Source organism: Aspergillus eucalypticola (genome assembly GCF_003184535.1).
Source record: "Aspergillus eucalypticola CBS 122712 chromosome Unknown BO83scaffold_32, whole genome shotgun sequence".
In the NCBI taxonomy this organism is placed as follows: domain Eukaryota; kingdom Fungi; phylum Ascomycota; class Eurotiomycetes; order Eurotiales; family Aspergillaceae; genus Aspergillus; species Aspergillus eucalypticola.
Window position 1 is genome coordinate 166,064 of NW_020290306.1, and position 23,088 is coordinate 189,151.

The 23,088-nt window shown below is 52.5% G+C and overlaps 10 protein-coding genes across 10 annotated transcripts; 1 reads left to right on the forward strand and 9 right to left on the reverse strand.

Annotated features, from left to right (window-relative positions):
* Positions 1-23: 23 nt before the first annotated feature.
* Positions 24-1,345, reverse strand: BO83DRAFT_392827 (uncharacterized protein; the record flags this gene model as incomplete). The annotated part of the gene is made up of 2 exons (XM_025532955.1): positions 24-1,167; positions 1,227-1,345. The coding sequence occupies 2 exons, from the start codon at positions 1,343-1,345 to the stop codon at positions 24-26; spliced, it is 1,263 nt and encodes a 420-aa protein (XP_025383681.1).
* A 478-nt stretch (positions 1,346-1,823) lies between these two features.
* BO83DRAFT_402632 (uncharacterized protein) lies at positions 1,824-2,935 on the reverse strand (the record flags this gene model as incomplete). Its single annotated transcript, XM_025533549.1, has 5 exons — positions 1,824-2,001; positions 2,078-2,168; positions 2,302-2,456; positions 2,787-2,869; positions 2,906-2,935. The coding sequence occupies 5 exons, from the start codon at positions 2,933-2,935 to the stop codon at positions 1,824-1,826; spliced, it is 537 nt and encodes a 178-aa protein (XP_025383682.1).
* On the reverse strand, positions 2,923-4,536 carry BO83DRAFT_382105 (resistance to Congo red protein). Its single transcript, XM_025532157.1, has 3 exons — positions 4,018-4,536; positions 3,776-3,889; positions 2,923-3,710 (listed from the first exon to the last, which is right to left on the reverse strand). The coding sequence occupies exons 1-3, from the start codon at positions 4,044-4,046 to the stop codon at positions 3,395-3,397; spliced, it is 459 nt and encodes a 152-aa protein (XP_025383683.1). The 5' UTR covers positions 4,047-4,536; the 3' UTR covers positions 2,923-3,394.
* Positions 4,537-5,054: 518 nt separating this feature from the next.
* On the reverse strand, positions 5,055-5,995 carry BO83DRAFT_382106 (uncharacterized protein; the record flags this gene model as incomplete). Its single annotated transcript, XM_025532158.1, has 1 exon — positions 5,055-5,995. A coding segment is annotated over exon 1 (199 nt), but the record flags the coding sequence as incomplete, so codon positions are not given.
* A 1,552-nt stretch (positions 5,996-7,547) lies between these two features.
* BO83DRAFT_431214 (ADP-ribosylation factor-like protein) lies at positions 7,548-8,498 on the reverse strand (the record flags this gene model as incomplete). The annotated part of the gene is made up of 6 exons (XM_025535566.1): positions 7,548-7,821; positions 7,885-7,956; positions 8,019-8,081; positions 8,151-8,170; positions 8,247-8,319; positions 8,449-8,498. 6 exons carry the CDS (start codon positions 8,496-8,498, stop codon positions 7,548-7,550), a joined length of 552 nt encoding a protein of 183 aa, XP_025383685.1.
* Positions 8,499-10,038: 1,540 nt separating this feature from the next.
* BO83DRAFT_420576 (DNA-directed RNA polymerase I core subunit RPA135) lies at positions 10,039-14,237 on the forward strand. Its single transcript, XM_025534942.1, has 3 exons — positions 10,039-10,738; positions 10,815-13,254; positions 13,324-14,237. The coding sequence occupies exons 1-3, from the start codon at positions 10,238-10,240 to the stop codon at positions 14,091-14,093; spliced, it is 3,711 nt and encodes a 1,236-aa protein (XP_025383686.1). The 5' UTR covers positions 10,039-10,237; the 3' UTR covers positions 14,094-14,237.
* A 174-nt stretch (positions 14,238-14,411) lies between these two features.
* On the reverse strand, positions 14,412-15,880 carry pre2 (proteasome core particle subunit beta 5). The gene is made up of 6 exons (XM_025532159.1): positions 15,642-15,880; positions 15,384-15,491; positions 15,174-15,329; positions 15,045-15,093; positions 14,886-14,995; positions 14,412-14,825 (listed from the first exon to the last, which is right to left on the reverse strand). Exons 1-6 carry the CDS (start codon positions 15,771-15,773, stop codon positions 14,490-14,492), a joined length of 891 nt encoding a protein of 296 aa, XP_025383687.1. The 5' UTR covers positions 15,774-15,880; the 3' UTR covers positions 14,412-14,489.
* A 299-nt stretch (positions 15,881-16,179) lies between these two features.
* On the reverse strand, positions 16,180-17,889 carry BO83DRAFT_392833 (uncharacterized protein; the record flags this gene model as incomplete). Its single annotated transcript, XM_025532956.1, has 2 exons — positions 16,180-17,271; positions 17,329-17,889. 2 exons carry the CDS (start codon positions 17,887-17,889, stop codon positions 16,180-16,182), a joined length of 1,653 nt encoding a protein of 550 aa, XP_025383688.1.
* Positions 17,890-18,299: 410 nt separating this feature from the next.
* On the reverse strand, positions 18,300-19,519 carry BO83DRAFT_382113 (uncharacterized protein). Its single transcript, XM_025532160.1, has one exon. It carries the CDS (start codon positions 19,229-19,231, stop codon positions 18,485-18,487), a length of 747 nt encoding a protein of 248 aa, XP_025383689.1. The 5' UTR covers positions 19,232-19,519; the 3' UTR covers positions 18,300-18,484.
* Positions 19,520-19,897: 378 nt separating this feature from the next.
* Positions 19,898-22,412, reverse strand: BO83DRAFT_346683 (uncharacterized protein). Its single transcript, XM_025528788.1, has 3 exons — positions 22,246-22,412; positions 21,901-22,164; positions 19,898-21,837 (listed from the first exon to the last, which is right to left on the reverse strand). The coding sequence occupies exons 1-3, from the start codon at positions 22,279-22,281 to the stop codon at positions 20,059-20,061; spliced, it is 2,079 nt and encodes a 692-aa protein (XP_025383690.1). The 5' UTR covers positions 22,282-22,412; the 3' UTR covers positions 19,898-20,058.
* Positions 22,413-23,088: the final 676 nt, after the last annotated feature.

Below are 23,088 nucleotides of genomic sequence, written 5' to 3' on the forward strand. Positions count from 1 at the left end.
GGTTACTGAGAGTCGAAGGTGACTTAAAAGTTGGTAGGCCTGCGTCCGCTTTGCAAAAGACTCGGGGGCCGGCCCGGTTCATTGGCTTCGCGAGGCGCAGGGGTCGTAGAGAAAGGAGGAGGGGGCGACGTGGGAGTCGCTGGGGACATGTTGCGGTATGGCGGTGCCTGGAAGCCGGGGGAAGGCTGGCGGTACGGGACCGGACGAGGCGCATTCATAGCCGAGTGGAGCGTCGGAGCTGGAGAGAAGGTCCTGTTAATCGGCATCGGCTGTCCGTACGTGCCGGTATCCGGAGGCATCTGATGCTGCGGCATGTAGTGCGGGTGCGCAGGCTCTGGGGGCATATAGTCCGGGTGCATGCCGTCCATGGGCATCTGGTATGGCTGCATGCCATCCATAGGTGCATGATGAGGCTGAGTCGCGTCCATAGGCATATACTGCGGTTGGGTGGTGTAGGTGGGTGCCGGTGACATGTTATGGAAGCGGTCTTCGTGAGGATACTCGCTGTAAGGCTGATGCTCATATGGAGAAACGGGCGGAGGCGACCGTGGGCCGGGGGCGTGATAGCCATATGCGTCCGGTCCATCATATCCGTCGTATCCTCGAGGCTCAGCATGGTATGCGCCTGGCGCAGCAGGCGTTCCGGTCCTCAACGGCGGAGGCCCCCCGTAGCCTCCCGTAACAGACCGGGCTCCAGAAGGCATGCGACGAGGCTCCTGGTTCGCATTGCTCAGAGGCTTCATCTCGAGTGATTCCGCGTGGGGGTTCTCATCCTCGACCTTCTTTGTCACGGCACTTTCCCAGGTAGGCATGGCGGGCAACGCATCCTCGTCAAACTTCCCGTTGGCAGGACTCGACGGCGTATCGAATCGTGCAACCTCTGCTCCACGGTACACGGGCGGTGCCTGTGGTTGGTAGGGTGTCTGATAGGCATTGTTCATAGGTGCTGGCATGGTCGGCATAGCAGGCATGGGGGGCGGTTGATCATATTGGTCGTCCAAGTACTTCTGCTTGTTCCTCTTTCTCTTGAAACCCGGACAGCACTTGAAGCAACATCCACAACAGCATTTGCAGCATTGCACACCACAGCACAGGCAATTGATCACGCAGGCAATGACGGAGAGGACAATCAGCGCGGCGATGATGATAGCGACGATAACGGGCCACCTAGGTAATAGTCTGAGTCAAAAGACATCCAACAACCAACAATTGAAACAGAAACTCACTTGCAGTAAGCCTTGGACATGCACTTGTCCCAACTAGTGAACGTACTGGCGTCGGACTTGAGATCGCTCACGACATCCCTCGCCCACAAGGGGACGGGGGCCTTATCCACCGGACTCATTATCCTGGCAAGGCGTGCGCGATCCACCGGGAAATCCTTCGAGTCCCACAGCCGACCAAAGACGGTATAGAGCGTGTTCCTGACACACGGCGGGCGTAATCATGCAACAAATGCACGGTATGAGATAAGCGACTGTGCACCAAGGGATAGTTCCTTTCAATCCGGTTTTCGAAGTAAGTTGGTTTAATGAACGGTTTAGCAGAGACACATCTGGCTTTGCCTTCTGACACTGATTTGGTATCGTAATGAGTGGCTCAAATTGCGGCGTTGCGCGACAGTCGCACCGAGGGAAGGGAGGGAGAGGAGAGCGCGCAAGTGCTCAACCAGGCGATCGGAATTGATTCAAGGAGAGACACAAGAAATAGTGATAATCTATTCTTGTAAAAAGGAGAGACTTCCTCCAAAACAGGGAGGATGAAAGAGAGAGATCCGAATCGTCAGATGAAGATGGACGAGAGAAAAGCAATGAATGTGGAAATTAATGATGGTGGTGTGTGGTGGTGGTAGTGCGGACCGCGAAACAGTGCGCCGCCACAGCCTCCCAGGGGAATTGGGATAGATTTATCGGATCATGTGCAGATCGCCAGGGAATCTGCAAGGCGGACACAATAACTCGCCAGATGCGATACCTCCTCGAACCACCTGCAAAGGAAAGACTCTGGTCGTGAGGGATGAAAAAGTTCGTCCCCGAGGCCGAAAGAAGGGAAGGGATATGAGGGAGGGAAGGGCGACCGAAAGAAGGCAAACAAGAAGAAAACGAGGGATGCAACAGCGGGTATAATTTGATTTAAATTCAAATTTGGGCTGGGGAGAAGAACAGGCACTTCAGGTCAGGAACAGGAGATCAGCGCGCATTGCGGAGAGCCACTCACTGCCTTTAGTTTTTGCTGTCCGCCCATCGCAATTGAATTCAGGCGAGCGACTGTATTTACACTGCTATACGCATACAATCTCACTACTGAATCGGGTGTAATACCAGTGTCTGACCGGGTCAGGGAGGGTTAATCTGTCTCGAACCCAGCTAACCAGCAGATGAAACCGCCCGTTTCCTGCCTCGCCGGACCCTCTCCACTGCTGTCGATCTCTCCCATCGCATGGCCTTTTCCTCTTCCTTTCTGCTGTTCCAGCATGCTGCCTATTCTCATTGGCAGTCGCGGTGCCCACCCCAGCATGGTGAAATACATGGGTGCGTTTCTTGGGACAGACACTCAGCCTCCCGAACTACTACACAACCCACTGTATTCCCATTAGTTTCGGGGAACCCTGTCTAGATATTCTCCGAACAATACGAGAGAGATATAATATCACTTATCTACGGAGTACTATCTGCTACTCTGCTACTTACCAGTTACTTGAACGCCGCCAAGGGAAGGGGTATCCCAACAGGTCGTCCAGGGGAAAGGATAATCACTGATCGCTTCCCCCCCCGTTCGCCCTTCACAGACTAGTTTCGATTAGGCGCGGGTTCGACCCAACGAACAGGATACGAGTTCGCACAGAACAGGCAGATATCGGCAGCCATCGCTTTTGACAGACGGGTCCACCGTTGGATGACAAAACATCATCCTGCGGAACGGTTCCTTCTTCCATAACATTAATATTGTACTTTGTAGTAGTAAGCTATTCACGTTGGTTGGTGTCGGCTGCTTTCACCTCATATATCACACAGCCGTGGACAATAATTGCAGTGGAAGAGACACAGATAAGAACACAAGAGAGAGAGGAAGAAAAAAAAAAATTGAAACGATAAAAGAGATGCTGGCGCCATAATCATAGAGCATAGAAAATACTACCCCGATAAGTCATTATAGTACGAGTACCATGGAGTTTTAAATAAATAGGCACAAAGAAACTCATAAACCCGTCACACGTTGGCCCCTGGTATCCCTCCTAGCACAGAACGCTATGAGACGCAGAGAGCGACATATCCCAAATAGACGCCTGGGTAATTACATAATAGTCGATCGCAAGGAACCCCCTTGGATCGGGTATCTGGAGACAGAGAGGAGGAGAAGAGAGAAGTCGTTTCACGGAGTACTGGTCGAAGCGTTACACCTTGGAAGCCCCCTCGGGAGGAGGACCCGGTGGTGGCTGGTACACCCGTTCGCCACCGTGGTATGCGTTCGGCGGTTGTTGTAGCTCGATTCCCGTCTGCTGGCCTCCAAAGTAACCATAAGCTTGCGGATGAGGGGTGTATTGGGGCGGCGGTTGTTGTTGGTAGTAAGGGTCTGCGTAGTATGGTCGTTGACCTTGTTGCTGTGCTTGTTGCTGAGACTGTTGGAAGGTCGGAGGAGGGCCGGCAAGCCATGCAGTGCCGGGGTGAGGTCGGAGCCCTTGTCTGCGCCGACGGCGGGCGTTGTAGCATCTACCGAACTTGTTAGTCTCCAATCACAGTGGCAGGATCCTGGACCAGGAAGATGAGACGCATACGCAAAGAGAAAGAAGATGATTAGCGCCACAGCGACAATGACTGCGAACGCGATCCAACGACCCCAATCATACCAAGTGCTGCCATCGCACACTTCGCCATTGACGGTGGGATAGCTAGAAAGAGACGGTCAGCCACCCGAACTAATGTACAACAACAGCACTAAAGGCCATTCATGATTGAAGCAGCCTAGAAAGCGCTCCAACCAGGGATGATCAGGCAGATAAGCCAGTCATAAACATACCAGTCTCGACGTCGAAGTAGAACACCCATGGTGGCTGCACCTCTGTATCGGAGGCCTGGGGGGCGCGGAAGATGACGTCGATCAGGCCGGTACAGGGAACGGTAAGTCTAGAGCGAAGTGGAAAAGAAAGTATGCGGCGGCAGGTCAATATAGACAAAACCGGTGGGAGGAGAATCGCAAAGTTTCAGTAGTTTCAGTAACTCCTTCAGGGCGAGGAAGGGATTCAGACAGGAGTAAGGTAGGGGGGGGAAAGGGAAGAAGCAGTGAAGTTCTTCTGGGCGTCTGAAGGCAGCAGCAAAGCGAAAGGAACTGCACGGGTAAGTTATTATGGGGACTGGCCGGCGATTGGGTAAGGTAGGGCTGGAAAAGCCGGTGCCAGTGTGGCTCAGTGGCTGGGCAAACACCCGGGAACGATGAATAAACTTCTACTTATTGTTGGTGAGGTGATCGGAAGGAAGGGGAGATGGAAAAGAAATGATTTATTAATTATGAAAAATAGTGAATTTGAGAGAAAAAAAAAATTAATTCTTTGACTAGTCTTGTCTTATGTTTTCAAACATAAATGATGGTGGCCTAATACTTAGTTTTCGTTGGACTAGACAGATCCAACCATTTCCGTTGAAGAATCTTTAAGCAGACTAGACTCCGTAGTAGTAAAGCCATTCCCAAAAGTCAACTTTCGGCAGTGTTTGACGTAGTAAGTAGTATTTTTTGCCCTTCCCACCCCCACAGCTGGCAAAGTGTCGTACGTAGTCCATTTCCAAGTAGCCACTCGACACATCAAATGGTAGCAGTGAACCAGACTTTTTACATAGTAATAGAAGAGAGGGGAATAATATAAGTTTAATAATAATAAAAAATACCTAGCTTGTTTGTTCCCGAATTTTGACGGTGAATAATGATATGTAAATGAATGGTTCATGAATCAGTTAGATCTACATACCGCGTTCATCCACCGTTCCTGCCTGACGAGACCTGTTTTCTCCATAACCCATATTGATTGACACGACTTTAACCAGCCACTAAACTAAGAGTGTCAAAAAGCGCGAGGATATCTAAGACCTCGGATCGCATTCGGTGGATCCTGTGACTGCAACGACCGGCACTAGACTAGTCGATTATCCTATCCGCCCACTGCTGTCTCTCCAAAATTCGGGTGCCTGTTCTCAACTTGCCAATTATTCAACCTCCTCCTCCCATCGCGTGCCTCTTTCATCCACTCATCCATCTCTTTTGAGTTGGGACCACTCTTAACCACGTCTTGTCGTGTCTTTTCTCCTCACTTTTTCCGAAAAGTCAAGTCAACCAAGACATAACACGGTGTGCTTGTTCTATCTTGGGTCTGCTATCAGAGCACCTATTATCATCATTGTTGAACGGTCGGCAGATATTTGGTGCCTCGGCACGATCCAGTCCATGCTCAATCACAGCCACGAGTTTTACGAACAACACCGCCAGCAGTAGCAGCAGCAGCAGCAGCATAACCATCATCATCATCATCATCCGCTTGACCGCTTGTACTTTGCAGTTAACATGCAATAGATCAGTAACAAAGTAATAATCGCTGTACCCATGACCTGGCCTCGATCTCGATCCTCATATTGCATTATTGTTTTGCCTAGAGGCAAAAGTAGTAACCGGAAGAATACTATCCAGTCTCATGTCTCAACGGAGCACTCCGCCGCGTGTCCGGGTTGCCTTTTCCGGCCCTGGATTTGAGATTTCTTTGTCAATACTCTCTCATCTCACGTAAAAGAGGTACAGTAAGCCATGTCATACCTACTTTCTTGCTTACTCCGTTGCTGCGAGCATATACGAATGCATTCATCCTAAAGTACTCCGTATGTTGTCCAGAATGGGCAACTCGACGACAGTAAAGTAACATATCCGACACAACTAGCATGAGTTTCATACCGATACTTAAGCGAGATGCATTATACAACTAGCCTACTATCATAATAGCCTGCTGCACCTCTCCTAATTAGTGCTTATCTTGTATGATATGAATGGAGGCTGGATGAACGGAGACAGACAAAGCCAGCCCACTCAATCTTCGGCACTAATTCGGCCTACTACCTAGATAGCTCGTTGTTTCAGGTTTATGGCGGGGGTGATTACTACTAGTTCCTCAGTGCAGTCTATACCAGATAGGTATTCCCGTAGATAGATATAGGCTGCTTTGCTAATTCGTGTATCATTTAGATCAAACAAACACACCTGAGCTTAATTAGGAATGACAGTTACTACTAATCAAATTACAAATAAGGATTGAGTTGCTCAGGCTGGACTACTTACAGATTTGTGTGTAGGCTAGATACCCCCTGAGGTTAATAAACGCTATAGAGCACCGAGAATAGATAGATAGTACGGTGCAGATAGACAGATACATTGGCCACGCCTCGCTGCAAGTCACTTACTTCTACTCAAAGTACTACCTACTGTACACATACCAGCAAAGACAGCCGATCTATACGTAACTGCGCAGCTACTTACTTCATAACGCAAGCACCTAGGAACTAGTAGCACCCTCCTCAAATCCTCGTCCATCAATCTATCACCGAGAACAAGGAAGCAAACAGAGTACTTCATACCACTCTGTAAACTAAACCGGCATATAACCAGTCATCAACCACACAACTACTCAACAACTAGCCCCCATTTCGGAAGGAAAAGAAAGAAAGCAAGCAAGCAAGCGCACCAGCCATAAACCTTCGCAGATGCTCCGGGGAGGGAAAGAGGAGAGGGGAAGTACAAGTTGTTTGGCGGGGTGGGATTTGCTGGGGAGGCCTGATTAGTTCCCGTCTGCGCATCTGCATTGCCAACGCATCAGTTGGTCTGTGTGTGGCCCTGTTGGCCATCCTGCTTGGGATTTATTTTTCTTTTCTTTGCGCGCTCAAATAATTCATGTTTGCCGCGTCTCTTTGTCTCTTTCTTGCTTTCTCTCTTCTCTCTTTTGCATCTGTCTGGCTTTTTCCCCCAGACTTTGGTGCTATGTTCATTGACTCAGCTGTTTGCTTGCAAGCTACTTAGCTACATTGGACTGACTGGTGGTCATGTGCTTATTGGGCATTGATTGATTTCTCCCCAACACTTGCTCTATTACATTTCTCTTCCTCTTTCTGGCGCTTCAATTCTCGATCATCGAGGTACTTGCTAACTATGCAGTTCTTTTTCTCTTCTTCAATAATGTCCGCAACCCACATGGTTCAGGTTTTTTTTTCCACTATGAAGGACAGCCTGAGGAACATAAAATACACAGAAGTACATTGAAACTGACATCATTGCTTGAAAACCAAACCAAGTGACTCCATGACAGGGGTGAGGTGCTGAAGATCGGACAAATGTTACGCTGAAGCTCAATGTGTGTCTGGTTCACGTCGTTCACATCATTACATCGGGGCTGCGAGCCGCATGGTTTCTGCAGTCTACAAGAGATCCATCTCGTGGATGGGACCAGGAAAGAAGGAGAGGAGGGTCTGAGGGATTGATCCCCCAGCGGTTCTCAAGCGGAGTCGCTGACGACACGTCGTTCATCGACTGGCTCGAGCGATTAACCAATGCAGAACAGCATCGAGGTTCGTCTCCTCTTTAGCGCTGATCCCATAGCAGCTCACTTCGCGATGAGTGATGGATTTCAAGTCCATCTCGTGGATCAGATCGTCGACCGACAGCTTCTCCGGAAGGTCGGACTTGTTCCCAAGAACCAACAGCGGAATCCCGTTGAGCGTCTCTTTGTTCATCAGCTCGTGCAACTCCTCTTTGGCTACGGGTAAGGCAGCCCGATCTGCTGCATCCACAATGTATCTGGTCGGGCAGTTAGCGCTGCCAGGATACCAATACATTTTCCAGACAAAGTTGAGCACTTACACGATCGCATTCACTCCACGACAGTATCGCTCCCACATCGGTCGAAACCGTGGCTGTCCACCTAGATCCCAGCTGGATGGACATTAGATACATTGCGCACAGGCATCTCGAAGCTCCCTACTGGGGTACCATACCATTTGAGAGTCACATGTCCCTTTTGAACTCGTTTCGTGTTGAACCCGATCGTGGGAATAGAACTGAAATGAGGCTCAGCTGGACAATCCAGTGTCGCTCTGTCAGGCCAGGCCCTACAGGATGAGACTTACTCTACAGTGAACTCGCCGCCCTATACTGCGGGATTAGCGCCGAGGACCGATAACACGGAAAGATGCGATCAATCGCCGTGGGGGGGAAAGACATACCGCAAGCACACGTAACAACGAAGACTTTCCTGCATTCTGGAGACCAATCATGGTGACATCCATCTCCGTCGCCCTGCGGGTGCGAATATATTATAATGGCACTTAGCAAATGGAATGATTCCTTATCTGCGGGGACGGGCCGAAGAGGGGGGACCATTCCCGGAGAAAAAGCGATTACTTATTGGGACAGCGGCCCACTTACCAGAACATCCTCAGGAGCCAGTCATAGATGGTGCGAAAGATACCCGCCATGTTGATTATCGAAAGGGTTTGCGCCTTGTGTCGTTTGCGCGATCAGTGCAACGAGGGTGACGGGATAGTTTAAATAGGGGGAAGGCTTGACTTGGTGGAAGCAGGTTGAAAGGGCGCGCACTGCTTGTCTCGGCTGGTGGGCGATCGACGACGGGTGGGAGAAATATATCGACACTTCCTGGACAGAGGGATTTTGTAAGGTTAAGTGGGGGTGGAGTGGATTGCTGAAAAGGGAGAGCAACAGAGCTTTCTCTTTCCCGGGCAGGGAAAAGCAGAGGATTAGATGTGGGTTGTAGTGTTGGATGGAAAGATGCGAAGTGGAAAATAGTAGGTGGTAGTAGTAACCGGTGTGCTGGGAAATAATGGGCGGGTGGATTCGAAAAAAGAGGCGGCGGTCGTAGCAAGTTTCCCACGTCCGAGCAGCAGCTGAGCAGGAAAAGAAGGTGAGAGGGTGAGGTCGAGGCGGCGCGAAAAAAGAAAGGCGGCAATTTCCCCAGGGTCGGGTTGGTTGTTCCCTAATCCTCAGTGATGGCAGCAGCCAGAAAAGAATATTTCTTCTTCTGATGTCTCTTCGCTTTGCGGTGAAACTAGAGCTGGTCCGATCTATGGGCACGCATGACCGTTCGCTTTTGCGCCGCCGCGCGCTGGAGGGGAGCGCCTAGTAGTCTAGTCCTGTCCGGTCCCTGTCAGTGATTTTTTCGGCTGGGTTTGGTTGTCTGTGTCCGGACTCAGTATCCAGTAGTCAACTAACTAATTAGACTAGCTACTCGGGGTAGTTAGTTTAATGCCCAGGTCCCGTGTCAATCACTCGTATATCCCGGGAATCTGTAAAGAGGGATCAAAAGGACCAACTAGTCACGGTTAGTTGCCCACTGGAGTGGGAACCAGTGGCTCTCAGTCGCACGAGGAAGCTATTAATTATCGACAAACCGGAGGAAATGGAGAGACAGTCCCCGAGCAGCAATGATGATATTATTAACAGCTGCGCTCTCAAATGGCAGCCAATAGTCGCGGCTAAGCCCAGGTAATCTGTCGCCGGCGGATTGATACTACCAAGTAACTACCGGACTAGTTCGTAGTATCTCCAATTGTCTGCCTCCCTGTCGACCCGCCTTATCACCAAATAATAATTTATCTTCCTCCCCGGAAGAGTAAATGCGCGCGGTCAATAAGGTACTAGTAGTCCAGGATAAAAATGGAAGTATGGAAACTACGTATCCACACTTGAGAACAGGCAGATTTTTCTCCGATAAATCAGTTAGTTAGTACTCCGTAGTTACATTACTGAGTGATTAATTGAGTTCAGCTGGGACTGACGCATTCCGGGTTTGCCTTGTTGCCTAAGGCGGTTCTTCCCTGTCCCGTGCGTCTGTCCCGTGACGTATGCATAGATTATGTAATTGACTTTATCTGCTATTCATGCCTCAGGCATATAGTACACTATCTCCACGTGATGATATCTGTCCGCCGGATCCACCTCGAAAAATTTCCCCGTCGAGCGACGACGAGGTTCGTTGCTCTCCAGACCAGCACTCCGGCTCTCTGTGCGAGTCGCATCTCCTCTCCTCTACCTCACTCGTGGCTCTCGCGATCCCTTATACCAAGGGAATGAGCATTGGGCCCGCTTAATAGCACCTATCCTCACCACGGTGCTTCGGAAACTAACGGATTCGGAAGTTCGATCGAACTTTTCCCGCCTCATTCGACCTTCCGGCTACGACGACTAGAGATAATTCACCATGGCCCCCGCGGCGACAGACACGAACTGGTCGGTCAATTACGACGTCCTGAGACGGGAGAAGCTTTTCCGCAACCCTCCCAAGGACCAGACCGCATACCCGGCCTTGGCGGCTGCCATCCGGCCGCATGTCGATTCTTTCAATGCGCTCTTCGACGGCCCCAAGACGCTGGAGGCGGCCCTGAAGGATATTGGCACTAAGACCTTCATCGACGGTGAAGCCGAGACTCCCGAACAAAAGAAGGCGCGGCAGGCAGAGGGGCGCAAGGCGCCCAAGCGGAACAAGCTGCATGTCCGTGTCAGCGAGGTTTTCCTCGAGAAGCCGGCCCTGCCTCCGTCGAACAAGTTCACTTCCCGCAACCGCAACATCTACCCCTCGGAATGCAGAGAACGCCATGCGACGTACCGTGGAAAGCTCCGCGCCAGACTTGAATGGCGCGTCAACAATGGCGATTGGATGGAGTCGGTCAGAGAATTGGGTCAGGTTCCCATCATGTTGAGGGTGAGTGCGATTACATTAGCAGTTGGATTGAGTATGCAGGGAAAAATCTCTTGTCTAACGTTGCGTGATTTTCCAGACCAACCGCTGCCATTTGGAAAAGGCCACGCCTAATGAACTTGTTGAGCACAAGGAAGAGTCGGAGGAATTGGGTGGTTATTTCATTGTCAACGGTAATGAGAAGCTCATTCGAATGTTGGTCGTTGGAAAGCGCAACTACCCCATGGCGATTATTCGTGGTTCCTTCGTTCGCCGTGGACACACCTACACCAAGTATGGTGTTCAAATACGTTCGGTGCGGCCGGATCAGACGTCGCAGACCAACGTCCTTCACTACCTTACCGACGGTAACCTGACTTTCCGTTTCTCGTGGCGCAAGGCCGAGTATCTCGTCCCGGTGATGATGATCCTCAAGGCCTTGGTGGAGACGAACGACCGCGAAATCTTCGAGGGCATCGTTGGCAGCGCTTCTTCCGAGGGAATCAAGAACACCTTCGTGACTGACCGTGTCGAGCTGCTTCTGCGGGTTTACAAGGCATACAACACACACAGTCGCGCCGCTTGCCGGGCCTACCTCGGAGAGAAGTTCAGACCCGTCCTCGGTGTGCCCGCAGACATGTCCAACGAGGATGCTGGTACCGAGTTCCTCCGCAAGGTCGTTCTGCCTCACCTTGGGAACCAGAACGTCACCGAGAACCAGGACTACGACAAGTTCAAGATGCTACTGTTCATGATCCGAAAGCTCTATGCTCTGGTTGCTGGCGACTGCGCTCCTGACAACCCGGATGCTGTTTCCAACCAGGAGATCCTGCTTGGTGGATTCCTCTACGGAATGATCTTGAAGGAAAGACTCGAGGAATGGGTGAGGTCCTTCCAGCCAATCCTCAGGGATTGGTCCAACCGCAATGCCGGTGCCACGTTCACCGATCCGGCCTTTGAAAGGGATTTCCTGCCCAAGGTCGTCAAGCGCTCGAACGAGAACATCGGTGGTGCACTGGAGTACTTCTTGTCTACGGGTAACCTCGTCAGTCCTACTGGTCTCGACTTGCAGCAACCGTCCGGTTACACGGTCATGGCGGAAAAGATCAACTTCTACCGTTTCATCAGTCACTTCCGCATGATTCACAGAGGTAGTTTCTTCGCCCAGCTGAAGACGACAACCGTCCGTAAGCTGCTTCCCGAGAGTTGGGGTTTTTTCTGCCCTGTACACACTCCTGATGGTTCCCCCTGTGGTCTGCTTAACCATCTTGCGCACAAGTGCCTGATTGCAACTAGCGACGTGGACACCACTCACATCCCCAAGGCGCTGGTTCAGCTTGGTGTGCGCTCCGACTCGTCTGTCTCTGTGACCGAAAGCGTCACCGTCCAGCTTGATGGTAGAATCATCGGTTACTGCTCACCGAAACAGGCTTCTGCGATCGCGAACACCCTGCGACGCTGGAAGGTCATGGGCTCTGACAAGATCCCGCGCGAGCTGGAAATTGGCTACATTCCCAACACCAACGGTGGTCAGTACCCTGGTATCTACATGTTCTCGCAAGCCGCCAGAATGTACCGCCCCGTCAAGCACCTTGGACTCGACAAGCTGGACTACGTTGGTCCCTTCGAGCAGCCCTTCATGGAGATTGCATGCTTGCCTCAGGATCTCATCTCCGGCGTGTCGACGCACATCGAGTTCACCCCTACCAACATCCTCTCTATCGTCGCCAACATGACACCTTTCTCCGACCAGAACCAGTCGCCTCGTAACATGTACCAGTGCCAGATGAGCAAGCAAACGATGGGTACACCCGGTACCGCCATCCAATATCGTACAGACAACAAGCTTTACCGACTGCAGACGGGTCAGACACCCATTGTGCGCCCCCCACTCTACAACGCGTACGGTCTGGACAACTTCCCTAACGGAACCAACGCCGTTGTTGCTATTATCTCCTACACCGGTTACGACATGGACGACGCTATGATTATCAACAAATCCTCCCACGAGCGTGGCTTCGGTTACGGTACGATCTACAAGACCAAGATCCACTCCCTCGACGAGAAGGACTCTCGCCGCGGCAAGTCCAGACGCGAGGTCACCAAGCTCTTCGGTTTCGCCCCTGGAGGCGAGATTCGCGCCGACTGGCGTGCCACTTTGGACGAAGACGGTCTCCCGCACATCGGTGCCCGCGTGAAGGAGGGCAGTCTCGTCGCCGCCTGGCACACGGTGCGCTACGACGCCGCTTCCGACTCCTATGTCAACGTTGACGGAATCACCCACTTCGTCAAGTACAAGGACGCCGAAGAAGGATACATCGACAGCGTGCGCATCCTGGGAGCGGAATCCGGAGTGGAGCCCGGCCAGGCTCTCAGCGTCAAGTACCGCATTCCCCGTAAGCCCATCATCGGTGACAAGTTCTCGTCTCGTCACGGTCAAAAGGGTGTTTGCTCTCAGCTCTGGCCCGCCGTGGACATGCCCTTCTCCGAGAGTGGTATCCAGCCCGATCTGATCATCAACCCTCACGCTTTCCCCTCTCGTAAGCCACCCCCCCCTCCTCCCCTATCCAAGCCTCCCCAAACTCATCCCCACTAACCACCACCACCAGGAATGACCATCGCCCAAATGATCGAATCAATGGCCGGCAAAGCCGGTGCCCTCCACGGCCATCCCCAAGACTCCACGCCCTTCCAATTCTCCGAAGAAAATACCGCGGCCGACTACTTCGGCCACCAGCTCCGCAAAGCCGGATACAACTACTTCGGCAACGAGCCCCTATACAGCGGCATCACGGGCAAGGAATTCGCAGCAGACATCTTCATCGGTGTCGTCCACTACCAACGTCTCCGTCACATGGTGAACGACAAGTTCCAAGTGCGTACCACCGGTCCCGTCAACCAACTGACCGGCCAACCCGTCAAGGGTCGTGCCAAGGGAGGTGGTATCCGAGTCGGAGAAATGGAGCGCGATTCCCTCATCGCCCACGGCGCCGCCCACATCCTTCAGGACCGTCTCATGAACTGCTCCGATGCTACCCGCTCCTGGATCTGTCGCGACTGCGGCTCCTTCCTCTCCACCCAGGTGGCTGTGTCCTCTGCTGGATCAAGCAAGGCTCGTATTGCCGCTGCGAAGGCCGCTTCGAATCAGCATTCCGGCGCGAATGCTATTAGCGGAGCGCCCAGTATTGTTCGTTGTCGCCGTTGTGCTAGGGAGGCTGTCTTTGAGGATTCCCGCGCGGATGTCTGGGAGGATGGTGATGGTCGTCGCTATGTTGGTGGTGATAATGTTACCATTGTGGCGGTGCCCGGTGTCTTGAGGTACTTGGATGTTGAGTTGGCGGCTATGGGTATTCGTATGAAGTTCTGGGTGGATAATTAGGGTGCATATATTTATTTCTATTTTTATCTGTGTGGGGGAGATGATGATGATATAAAAAGCAAACCTTTTTTGTTCGTTGTTAGATTGGGGGCGCATTCAGCACTGCTTTACTTGCTATAAAGTTGTTTGATGTTTGGCTTCTTGGGGATGTATGTATGTTATGTATGCATTATGTATTTATTTTCTTTTCCATATAACTATGATCATCTTATTTAGTTCTTACGGTTCGTTTCTGTTACTATAGATTGTAGGGGCTGTGTGGTTGGTACTTTTGGCATGATTACAAGACGACTACTCTTATTATTACTGTATCAAGGAGCATCACATAATAAATATCTTAGGCCTAAAATAAGAGTATCATATCCACCATACAGAACCCATCAGCACTTCCCGCGCTTACAACTCCGACGTGACATTCGAAAACTCGCCCTTCTCCAGCTTCGTCTTCCAGAATATCGGGTTCATGTCGTTGAAGCCGTGGTGCACCCATCCCTCTTCCTTGACATGGTACAGGTTGATAAAACCACCAGAGTACGCGTCACGGTGCATGGCAGCAAGGATACTTCTGCGGCCGAGCTCAAGGGCCTCCTCCTCGGTCAAGTCGTAGTGGTAGTTGGCGTCAAGCACACCATATGCGAAGGTCTGACCGGATCCGACACAGAACAGGTTTCCGGGGAGTCGGGTGCCGTCTGAGTCGATGTAGTAGAGAGCGGGTCCTTCTTGGGGCGTCATCTATAGTCGTGAGTTAGATTGGGCATCGATGCATAATGTTTATAGGAAGGGTTCACGTACTCCTGCTAACATCGTTCCCATGCTCAGACCCATTCCCTTGTAGGCATATGTCAGGTTGGCGAGAATCTTCGACGCAGCGGCAACAGTGATACGGCGCTTGTGACGGATTTCTGTCTTAATGTTAATGATGTCTTGAAAACAGTGGATGATTGAACTTGCCGTGAAGTGTGCATTGCTGGCTCAGATATCTCAACCAGTATTGGCAATCCTATGACCGGTCATCAGCTATTCATACTAGTTCATAACCCTAGCATAGAGCACGAATTTCTCCACACGGATAGCACATACCGCAGCACCTCCGGCCATGGTGCCCAAAAGGCCGGGAGTGGGCTCATTTGACGGCTTGTCCTCCCCGCGGCTCAACCGTGAAACCGGGATAACCTTCTTGACTGTCTGACTCGCAATCCAGTTTCCAGCAGTAGCTCTCGAATCCGTAGCGACGATCTAGGAGAACGATGGTCAGTGCGAGACGTGGCGGAGGCAGTGATGACGGCATACAATTCCGCCCTGGAATCGGAAGGCCAGTGTCGTCGTTCCATGGGCAAGTTTGATGGGGCAGCTGGGATTCGAGTGGTCATCGGTCATAGCACGGAGGAAGGCTCTAGACTGGAGATACAGAAAGATGTCAGCCACTGGTTCCGCGATTGGTAAGAGGCATGTAGGAGTGTCGGTCCAATGTTCAGCCCGATCTTAGGTAGCTGTAACTTTTCCACAACCTGACCCCAGACAAGCAGCTTCACAAGGTGTATATCTCACGTTATCAACAGGAGGCAGGTTGAACTTCAGAGAGAGCGGAGGAAGGCTCTCTGTGAGGTCCCGCTGCTCTTGCTCTGAGTAGAACTCATTCTGATGCGGCGGGCGGGAGTATTGAGCGACCAATTTATCCATATTGTGCAAGATGTGTTGGTAGATTCAAGGAAGCAACGAGGAGATATATTCTGGAGGATAATGTTGGGTGCGAGAGGGAAGATGGAAGAGGGAGATGGCAATGGCGGGTGCAGCTCGGAGCTCTGAGATGATGCTTTGGAGCTCCCAAGCCGGCGTCCGCGTCACGCTGGCCGCCTGGATCACGTGACGACCCTCCACCAATTATCAAGTTCCTGTGCTATTACTTTGTATTAAACTTCATATTTGCTCAACTAGTTACAACAATAGCCACCCTGCTGACGGTATTGTGTCAGGGCTCCCAGTTTTAGAGCGGCTATACATATAAGTCAAATACTGTACGTACTAAAACTACAATTACAAATAACGAGCACAGCTAGAAACCAATACACTACCCCCAGTCCTCAGCTCAGATGGGGACTGCCACAGGTTGAGCCTGCACCGGTACTGGGCTGATTATTTGCGGAGCTTCGGAGCCTCGTGAGGTGTATGAGAGGCGTGGATCTGGTGCTCGTCGCACTCCCTCTTCCTCCTCTGTTTTCAGAGTTTCCTCCCGGACAGATCCATCTGCCACCTGATCTCGGCCTGTCTGGCTGGAGTATATGTCCTGTGCAGCAGTAGGAGTGATCTGCTCCTCAACAGCGGAGACTGATGGCCCCTCTGTGCCACCGGTGGCATACCGCTCATCGGCAGCGCTAGTGAAAACCTGTCCTAGAGGGCGACCAGGGTATCGCTCCTCGCCAGCACTGGCGGCGACCGGCTCTTGAGCACGGCTGCTATATTGCTCTTCGGTCACACCGGTGGCGCTCTGCTCCTGAGAACGGCCAGCATATTCTTCTGTGGCACTTCGATCCACATACTCTTCCGGCGCGACTCCCTCGACATATCGCGCATTGCCTCCATTGGCATAGGCCCCTGTGGTGGTACCACTAGTATACTGCTCCCGGCCACTTCCATTGACTTGTCGCTCCGCAGCGTTCCCATTGACATATCTTTCCTGGCAAGTGCCGTTTACATATCGTTCTTGGCCAGAGCCATTAACGTATCGCTCCTGGCCTGTACCATTGGCATATTGCTCCACACCAGTGCCGTTTGTATATCTCTCATGACCAGCGCCATTGACATAAGAAGGTTCCGCAGAACCATTGACGTCCCGCACAGAGTCCGAGACCGCAGTGTCAGCCGCATATGATGCGCGACCATTGGTAGCTCTACGGGCGGCAGTTGGCAAAAGGGTACTGTCCGGGAGCTCCCCTGCCGCACTCTGGATAGGCACAGTGGTGCTCTCCCAAGAACGGAGATCATTCTCAGCCTCCTCGAGGATTTGTCTCGTAGAAGATGTGCGATCGTACTCGCGTGGGGAGTCACCAGGAACAACCGGGGTGTCGTCCAGCTGTTCCAGAACGCGGCGCGCATGACGAGCAAGCAAGATCTGTTTCTCGTTTCGTTCAATGACCGCAGCAGTGTGGATGTCTAATGCCTCCTTGAGCTTCGACCTGGTCTAAACTCGAACTTTAGCTTCTGCGATATTGCATGCTGCATTGATCTCAATACTTACCACATTAGTCAACTGCGCCTCAGCAACGAGACTCTGAGCCTCCGCCCTGACCAACTCCTGTTCCAGGGTATCAATCTTATGGCTATGTGGCTCCTTCCACTTGAGTCTCTGGATCTCATCTGCAATCTTGGCCCGCTGGTCGCGGGACGGCTGGACCGAGTTCTCCGTGTCGCGAATTTGCTTCAGCACAATGCGGTATTCCTCGAGATACTGAGCGAAGGTATCCTCCTGTTCGCCAATCTCGGCCATCAGGACAGCAAACTTGTCGGTGATATCGGCGACAGCATCGTCTTCAGTCCATTCACCCCATTCGGACAGCTGGGATGCAATAGACACGCGCTCGCGACTCGCCTTCTCATGAGCACCAATAGCAGCATTCTCGTTCTTGATGACCTGGTTCAGCTTCTTGCTCAGCTCGGGCTGCTGAAAGCCGCGCAGCGTAGAGAAGCGGAACCGAGGACGAGCAGTCAATGAGCTTCTCCTTCTGTGGGAGAGGTTGCGATTCCTAAGCTGGTCAGTATCACAATATAATGTGCCTGGAGAGACGGGAGCGATATACATGATTGCGAACTAACTAGGTTATCCACGGTGCCAATTCTCACAATTCAATGTAACACAAGGTAGTTTGAAAGAGGTACGACGAGCTAACAATGATAGAGTAAGGATTGCACCTTCCTCGAATGATACTTCTTCTGGAACGGACGGATGGCAGATCCTATCCGATGATCGACAATTAGTTGCAGTAGCTATACCAATCAACCCACGATCGGTTCATTGATAGATCAATTCTGTGGGGTACGAGGGATAAATGGCATTGATCAATAGTTCAATTATTTCTTGCATCTGAACAAAAAAAAGACCCTCTGGACAAAGACCGTGACGTCATGCGGAGGACACGGATGGGCATTGAGGTCATCGGCCGGTTGCAGTACAGCCCAGCCATGATGCATCGCGATGGTTCCATGGGTAAAGGGGAAGTTAGTTGCTCGTTGAACTCTATACAGTAGACGTGAAGTATAACGGGTATCTCATGGAGCGACTGCCCCAAGAGGACGCCAAGTAAGATTCATAAATCTCTGAGTAACAGTAAACCGCATATGTGAAACGAATCTATATACTTAAAATCCAAATACCATAAACACAGCATCCCACTCCACTATCGAGCCCGAATATACTCAACCCTCACCTTCCTCCTTCCCTCTTCCTCCACCCTATCCACCTCCTCATCCACTTCCTCATCCTCAACTACCTCCTTCCGCCTCCCCCGTTCCCTACTAACAATACCACCACCACTAGGTCTCCTCCACCCCCCTCTCTCCCTCATAACCACCCACTCCTCCACCCTCTCCCGCTCCTCCTGCTCAGGCTCAGGCTCAAAAATCCCCACACACTCCACCTCCTCCGCCTCCACAGCCGGCAACTGACAGTACTCCCTCTCCCTCTCCCTCTCTCTGACATCAATCACCACCACCGGCGGAGGCGGGGGCGGTAATCTCGGCCGCGGCCACGGCCTCGCAATCCTGACAGGCCTCGCCGGCGGCAGCGGGATGAACGTCTCCTCAACATCTCGAACCTTACTCCGACTTGCTCGGTAGGTATCTCGCTCCCGCTCTCGAAGAGCAGGTGGAGGCGGAGGCTTGCGAGACGGTTGAGGCGGGTGGTAGCTTCGCGGTGGGGGGCGGATGGAGATGGAGGTCGTAGTGGAGCTGGAGCTGGTGGTGTCGCTGCAGGTGCTGCATGAGCTGTTGGATCTTCGTCGTCTGCGGAAGTGGTGGTGGTGATGATGGCGATCGTGGAATCGTGGCGGTGGTGAGGGAGAGGAGGATCGGGAGGAAGAAGAGTCGAGGTTTAGATTGAGGAGTTTGGGGAGGGAGAGTGAGTCGGAGAGGGGTGGGAGGCACATTCTTCTCTTTCTTATTCTTCTTCTTTGGGTTTATGGTGTAGGATTTGGATGGAAGAAGTGTGGGGGAGTGTATAGTGTGTATAGTATAGCTGGTAGGATATCGATAAGCCTTAGTTCTCGGGGAAATGTAAATTGTAACTAGTAGGTATCATTGTTGTGGATAACAGAGAGTAAAGTCATACCAAAAAAATAGCAAAACGAAAGAGGGAGATACCCATGTTTTCTATATACATTTGTACATTTGATAGCCATGCGGGAATCACTTGACCGGGGTAACCTGTCATGCGGATGGTCGGGCCCGGTGATAGCGTCACTTAGGCGGATGATATGAGGGTTATTGGGTATCGGGTGGGCGCATCATATCTGCGATAGTGCTAGTTTGTTTATGAATGTCTGTCATGGGTGCAGCGAGGGTCTGAAAGATTTAATGAGACAGAGATAAAGATGGGGATGAAGGTGGAGGTGGATGTAGAAGTGAGATCAGTATGGGTTAGACATGATGTTGGTAAATTGGTCTGGTGACTTCTCCATCGGCCATGCATAGTCGGTACAAGCCTTGATCTGAGCTATGATCCAGTCAAGGCGCGGAATTAGCTCTGTGCAGATGGCTACTCCTCATACCTCCGAGATCGGACACCTCCACCTACTTCAGTATACAAGGTTTAACAATGCTGCTTAACAGCTAATATAGCAATCTCATTCACAACCCCTCTCTACACGGAAAGGGCTCAAGCAAAGCAAACCCAGCGCCAATTATTGGTTACAAGAGCACCACAAACACCGTGTCCCCTACCCCAAGGAATTCCGAAACCCAGCGATCAGCAATCCTAAGCCATATCGTCCGCATCGTGGTGATGGGTGTTCTCATTATCCGATGCGTGGAATGCATCGCCGAACGCCGAGTTCTCCAGGTCCGGGAGGTCCAACCCTTCGTTCTGCTCGGTGTATGCTGCAAGCGCATCACCTGCGCTATCCATATTCGTGAAATCGAAGTTGGCCCCGTCCAGCGCAGAGTCCCCGGCACTCCCTCCGTTTCCAGGTGTCAGGCCTTGGATGCCACTACCCGGGGTGCTGATACCCGGTAGGGAGCTATCACCGCCAGCAGGCTGTTCCTTCTTCTCGTCGTTGACCATCACCCAGTCACCTGTTTCCCCGGCGGCTGTGTTCGTCGCCTGTCCGTCGCCCATATCCATGTCGATGTCAAGAGACGTACCCTGCTGCGTAGCGTCGGCGGTGGGCTGTGGCTGCGGTGGCACGGGTACGCCCCCAGAAGGTACACTGGTTGTGGGAGGAACGGCGGGCGCGGCTGTCGGTGCTGCTGGCTCCTGGGTGGTGGATGAAGCAGGAACGGCCCCAGCGGCAGATGGCGAGCCCAGTTGGTCAAGGAAATGGCTGTCGGCGTTCTCCATATCAATATCACCTTCCGCTTGGGCTTCGGGTTTCTGCTCAGGCTCGATCTTTTCCAGCAGGCCACCTTTCTGCACGCAGGAGATCTTGGGCTCCGGTACGATCTGTCGTTGCCACGATTTCTCTACCTCCCGTACAATGTCGTCAACCTTGTACTTGGCCGGATTCTCTACTTGAGGAGCCTGCGAGTCATCTTCTTCTGAAGGCATCACAACACGACCTTCCAACCTCCATGTCTCTGTGCCAGTCTCTGCAGGGTCTGTTGCGGCTTCCCGGAGCCGGAGTTCTGCGTCCTTCAACAGCGAGGTGCGGTTAAACTTCTCCATACGACGCGCATGGCGCTTCTTCAGCTTCTCAATCTCAGCTGTCATGTCAGCGACCTTCTTAGCAACACGGTCTGCGAATTCCTCTGCCTTAGCAGGCTCCATCTTCTCTGCGGCTTGACTTGACGCGTTGGCATCCTTCGTCTCTCCATTGGCAGGTCCCACGGGTGCATCGAAGAATCCCGCCGTCAACGACTCCAGCTCTCCTTTCCGGCCCAGGCCCAATGAGACCGGAGTGATCTGGTTGATAGCATACGGTGAGGCGAAGATCTCCTCCATCCACTCGTGGTGTTGCTGGTATCTCATCTTGCTGATCTCGCGCGGAGTAAGCAAGTCCATAGCATCCCCAGTCGAAACGTCTTCATCTTCAAGGGCAAAGTCGGCTGTGGCAGCGTTGACTGCAGCAGATGAAGCGCGATGCCCGCGTGCGGCCTTGGCGGGTGTGGCAGCGGCCGGAGGCGGCACACCGGGGCCTGGTGGGGGGTAGAACTGCTGGCGTCCTACCATGGCACTCGGGTATGCGCCAGGAACCTGGGGGAAGCCTTGCGGAGCCATCTGCGGAGGGAAGTTGATGGCTGGCCAGTTGTTGCGATCGTGCAACATGAAGTCCTTGCGCGCAAGTTGGCCTTGGCTCTGGAGGAACCTCCGTTGAGCCAGCATGTTCTGGACTGGAGGCATGACGGGGATCCGGTTCGCGGGGATGTGGTCGGTGGGAGGACCTCTCGAGTAGTGAACAATCCACAGGGAAGGGTCAGGCGGAGGAACGTTCGGGTTAGGGACCTTCGACGGCAGAAGTCGGTAACGTCTGCGGCAGTGGATAGCCAGGGTCTCGTTGGGTGGGTGATAACCACTGCGATGCAGCCACATCTCCACCAGCTGGAGTATTCCGTGTCAGCCATCAGCGCGTCAACGTAGGAGAGAGGGTCAGGATGCGCATACGTAGCCGCGAGCTTCGAAGGTGAACGCTTGTTCGACGTCGGCCCAGACATAACCGTCGCTAGCAAAGTTGGTTCCCAGCTGGTTCAATGGCTGCCAGGTGAGCATGACAGAACCGTCCTGCGGGCCATCGAGGAACGTCCAATGCATCGGTTGCGCCTCCCGGACGATCTTGGGCGCGGAGAGGAGGTATTCGACGACGGTGTCGGTGGGCATCATATGCATAAGGGGATAACGGTGCCGCGACACCAGATGCATGTGCGGCAGCTAATGAGCGAGTGAAAAGGCCGCTGGTTAGCAATCGGACATTCTAACTATGCAGCAGCACGTCTCAGCTGGATGACCTACCAACTGCGCGGGAACACGGCTCGCTGGGTCGTCCATGATGATTAGAGACCGTGAAAGGACTAGGGAAGATGGGTATCAAGGTGGTCGCCTAGCACGCGGGATGTTTAGCGGATGGTAACTTCGAAGCGCATCCGGTGATGAAGATGGCCGACAGGCGACAATCGAGCGCAGACTGGTGGACGGAGAGCAGCGAAGGCCAACGCGACGCGGAAATTTGAGGTTCCTGGCCGATTCCCGACATGGCCCCTGCGGGCGACGGGAGAGACCCATCATGCAGATTTTCTGCCTGAAGCACCAGGCTGCTATAGCTCCCGATTGAGACGAGATCCCGGCTGGCCAGAGATCGTCGGAAAAGCCCACATTAATCCTTTCCCCAAGCGTGCAATTCGTGCATCCGAGTCTCCATCCCCGCAATGTTGGGGTCCTATGGTTTTAGCCGCCCTCCCCCCCCCCCGACTAGTTAACTAACTAGATCATCCTACGTGGAGTGAGTCAATGAGTTGACCCATCGTCAAGGGAACCTGATGTCCTGCTTCATCTTTCTAACCGATCCAGCATTCTTCCAGTGTTTCGCACACAAACTGCCGTTATGTCCATGCGAGGGAACCATGCAGTATAGTCGGCAAGGGTCATCCAACGACTCATATTGAAACATCCAGCCGCTTCTTCCTCTTCGTCGCCCAATGCCTTTGCGACCTTCCCAACCAAGCCTTTTCGCAAAACTAGGTTGGATTGGACCCAAGCTTTGACCCGCCACCCACCGCGCAGTGATGATTTCTCTCCGCACTCGTCTTGATTGGGTCTTTCAGAGTGTGTCATTGACCCGAGCCCATGCGTCTTCCC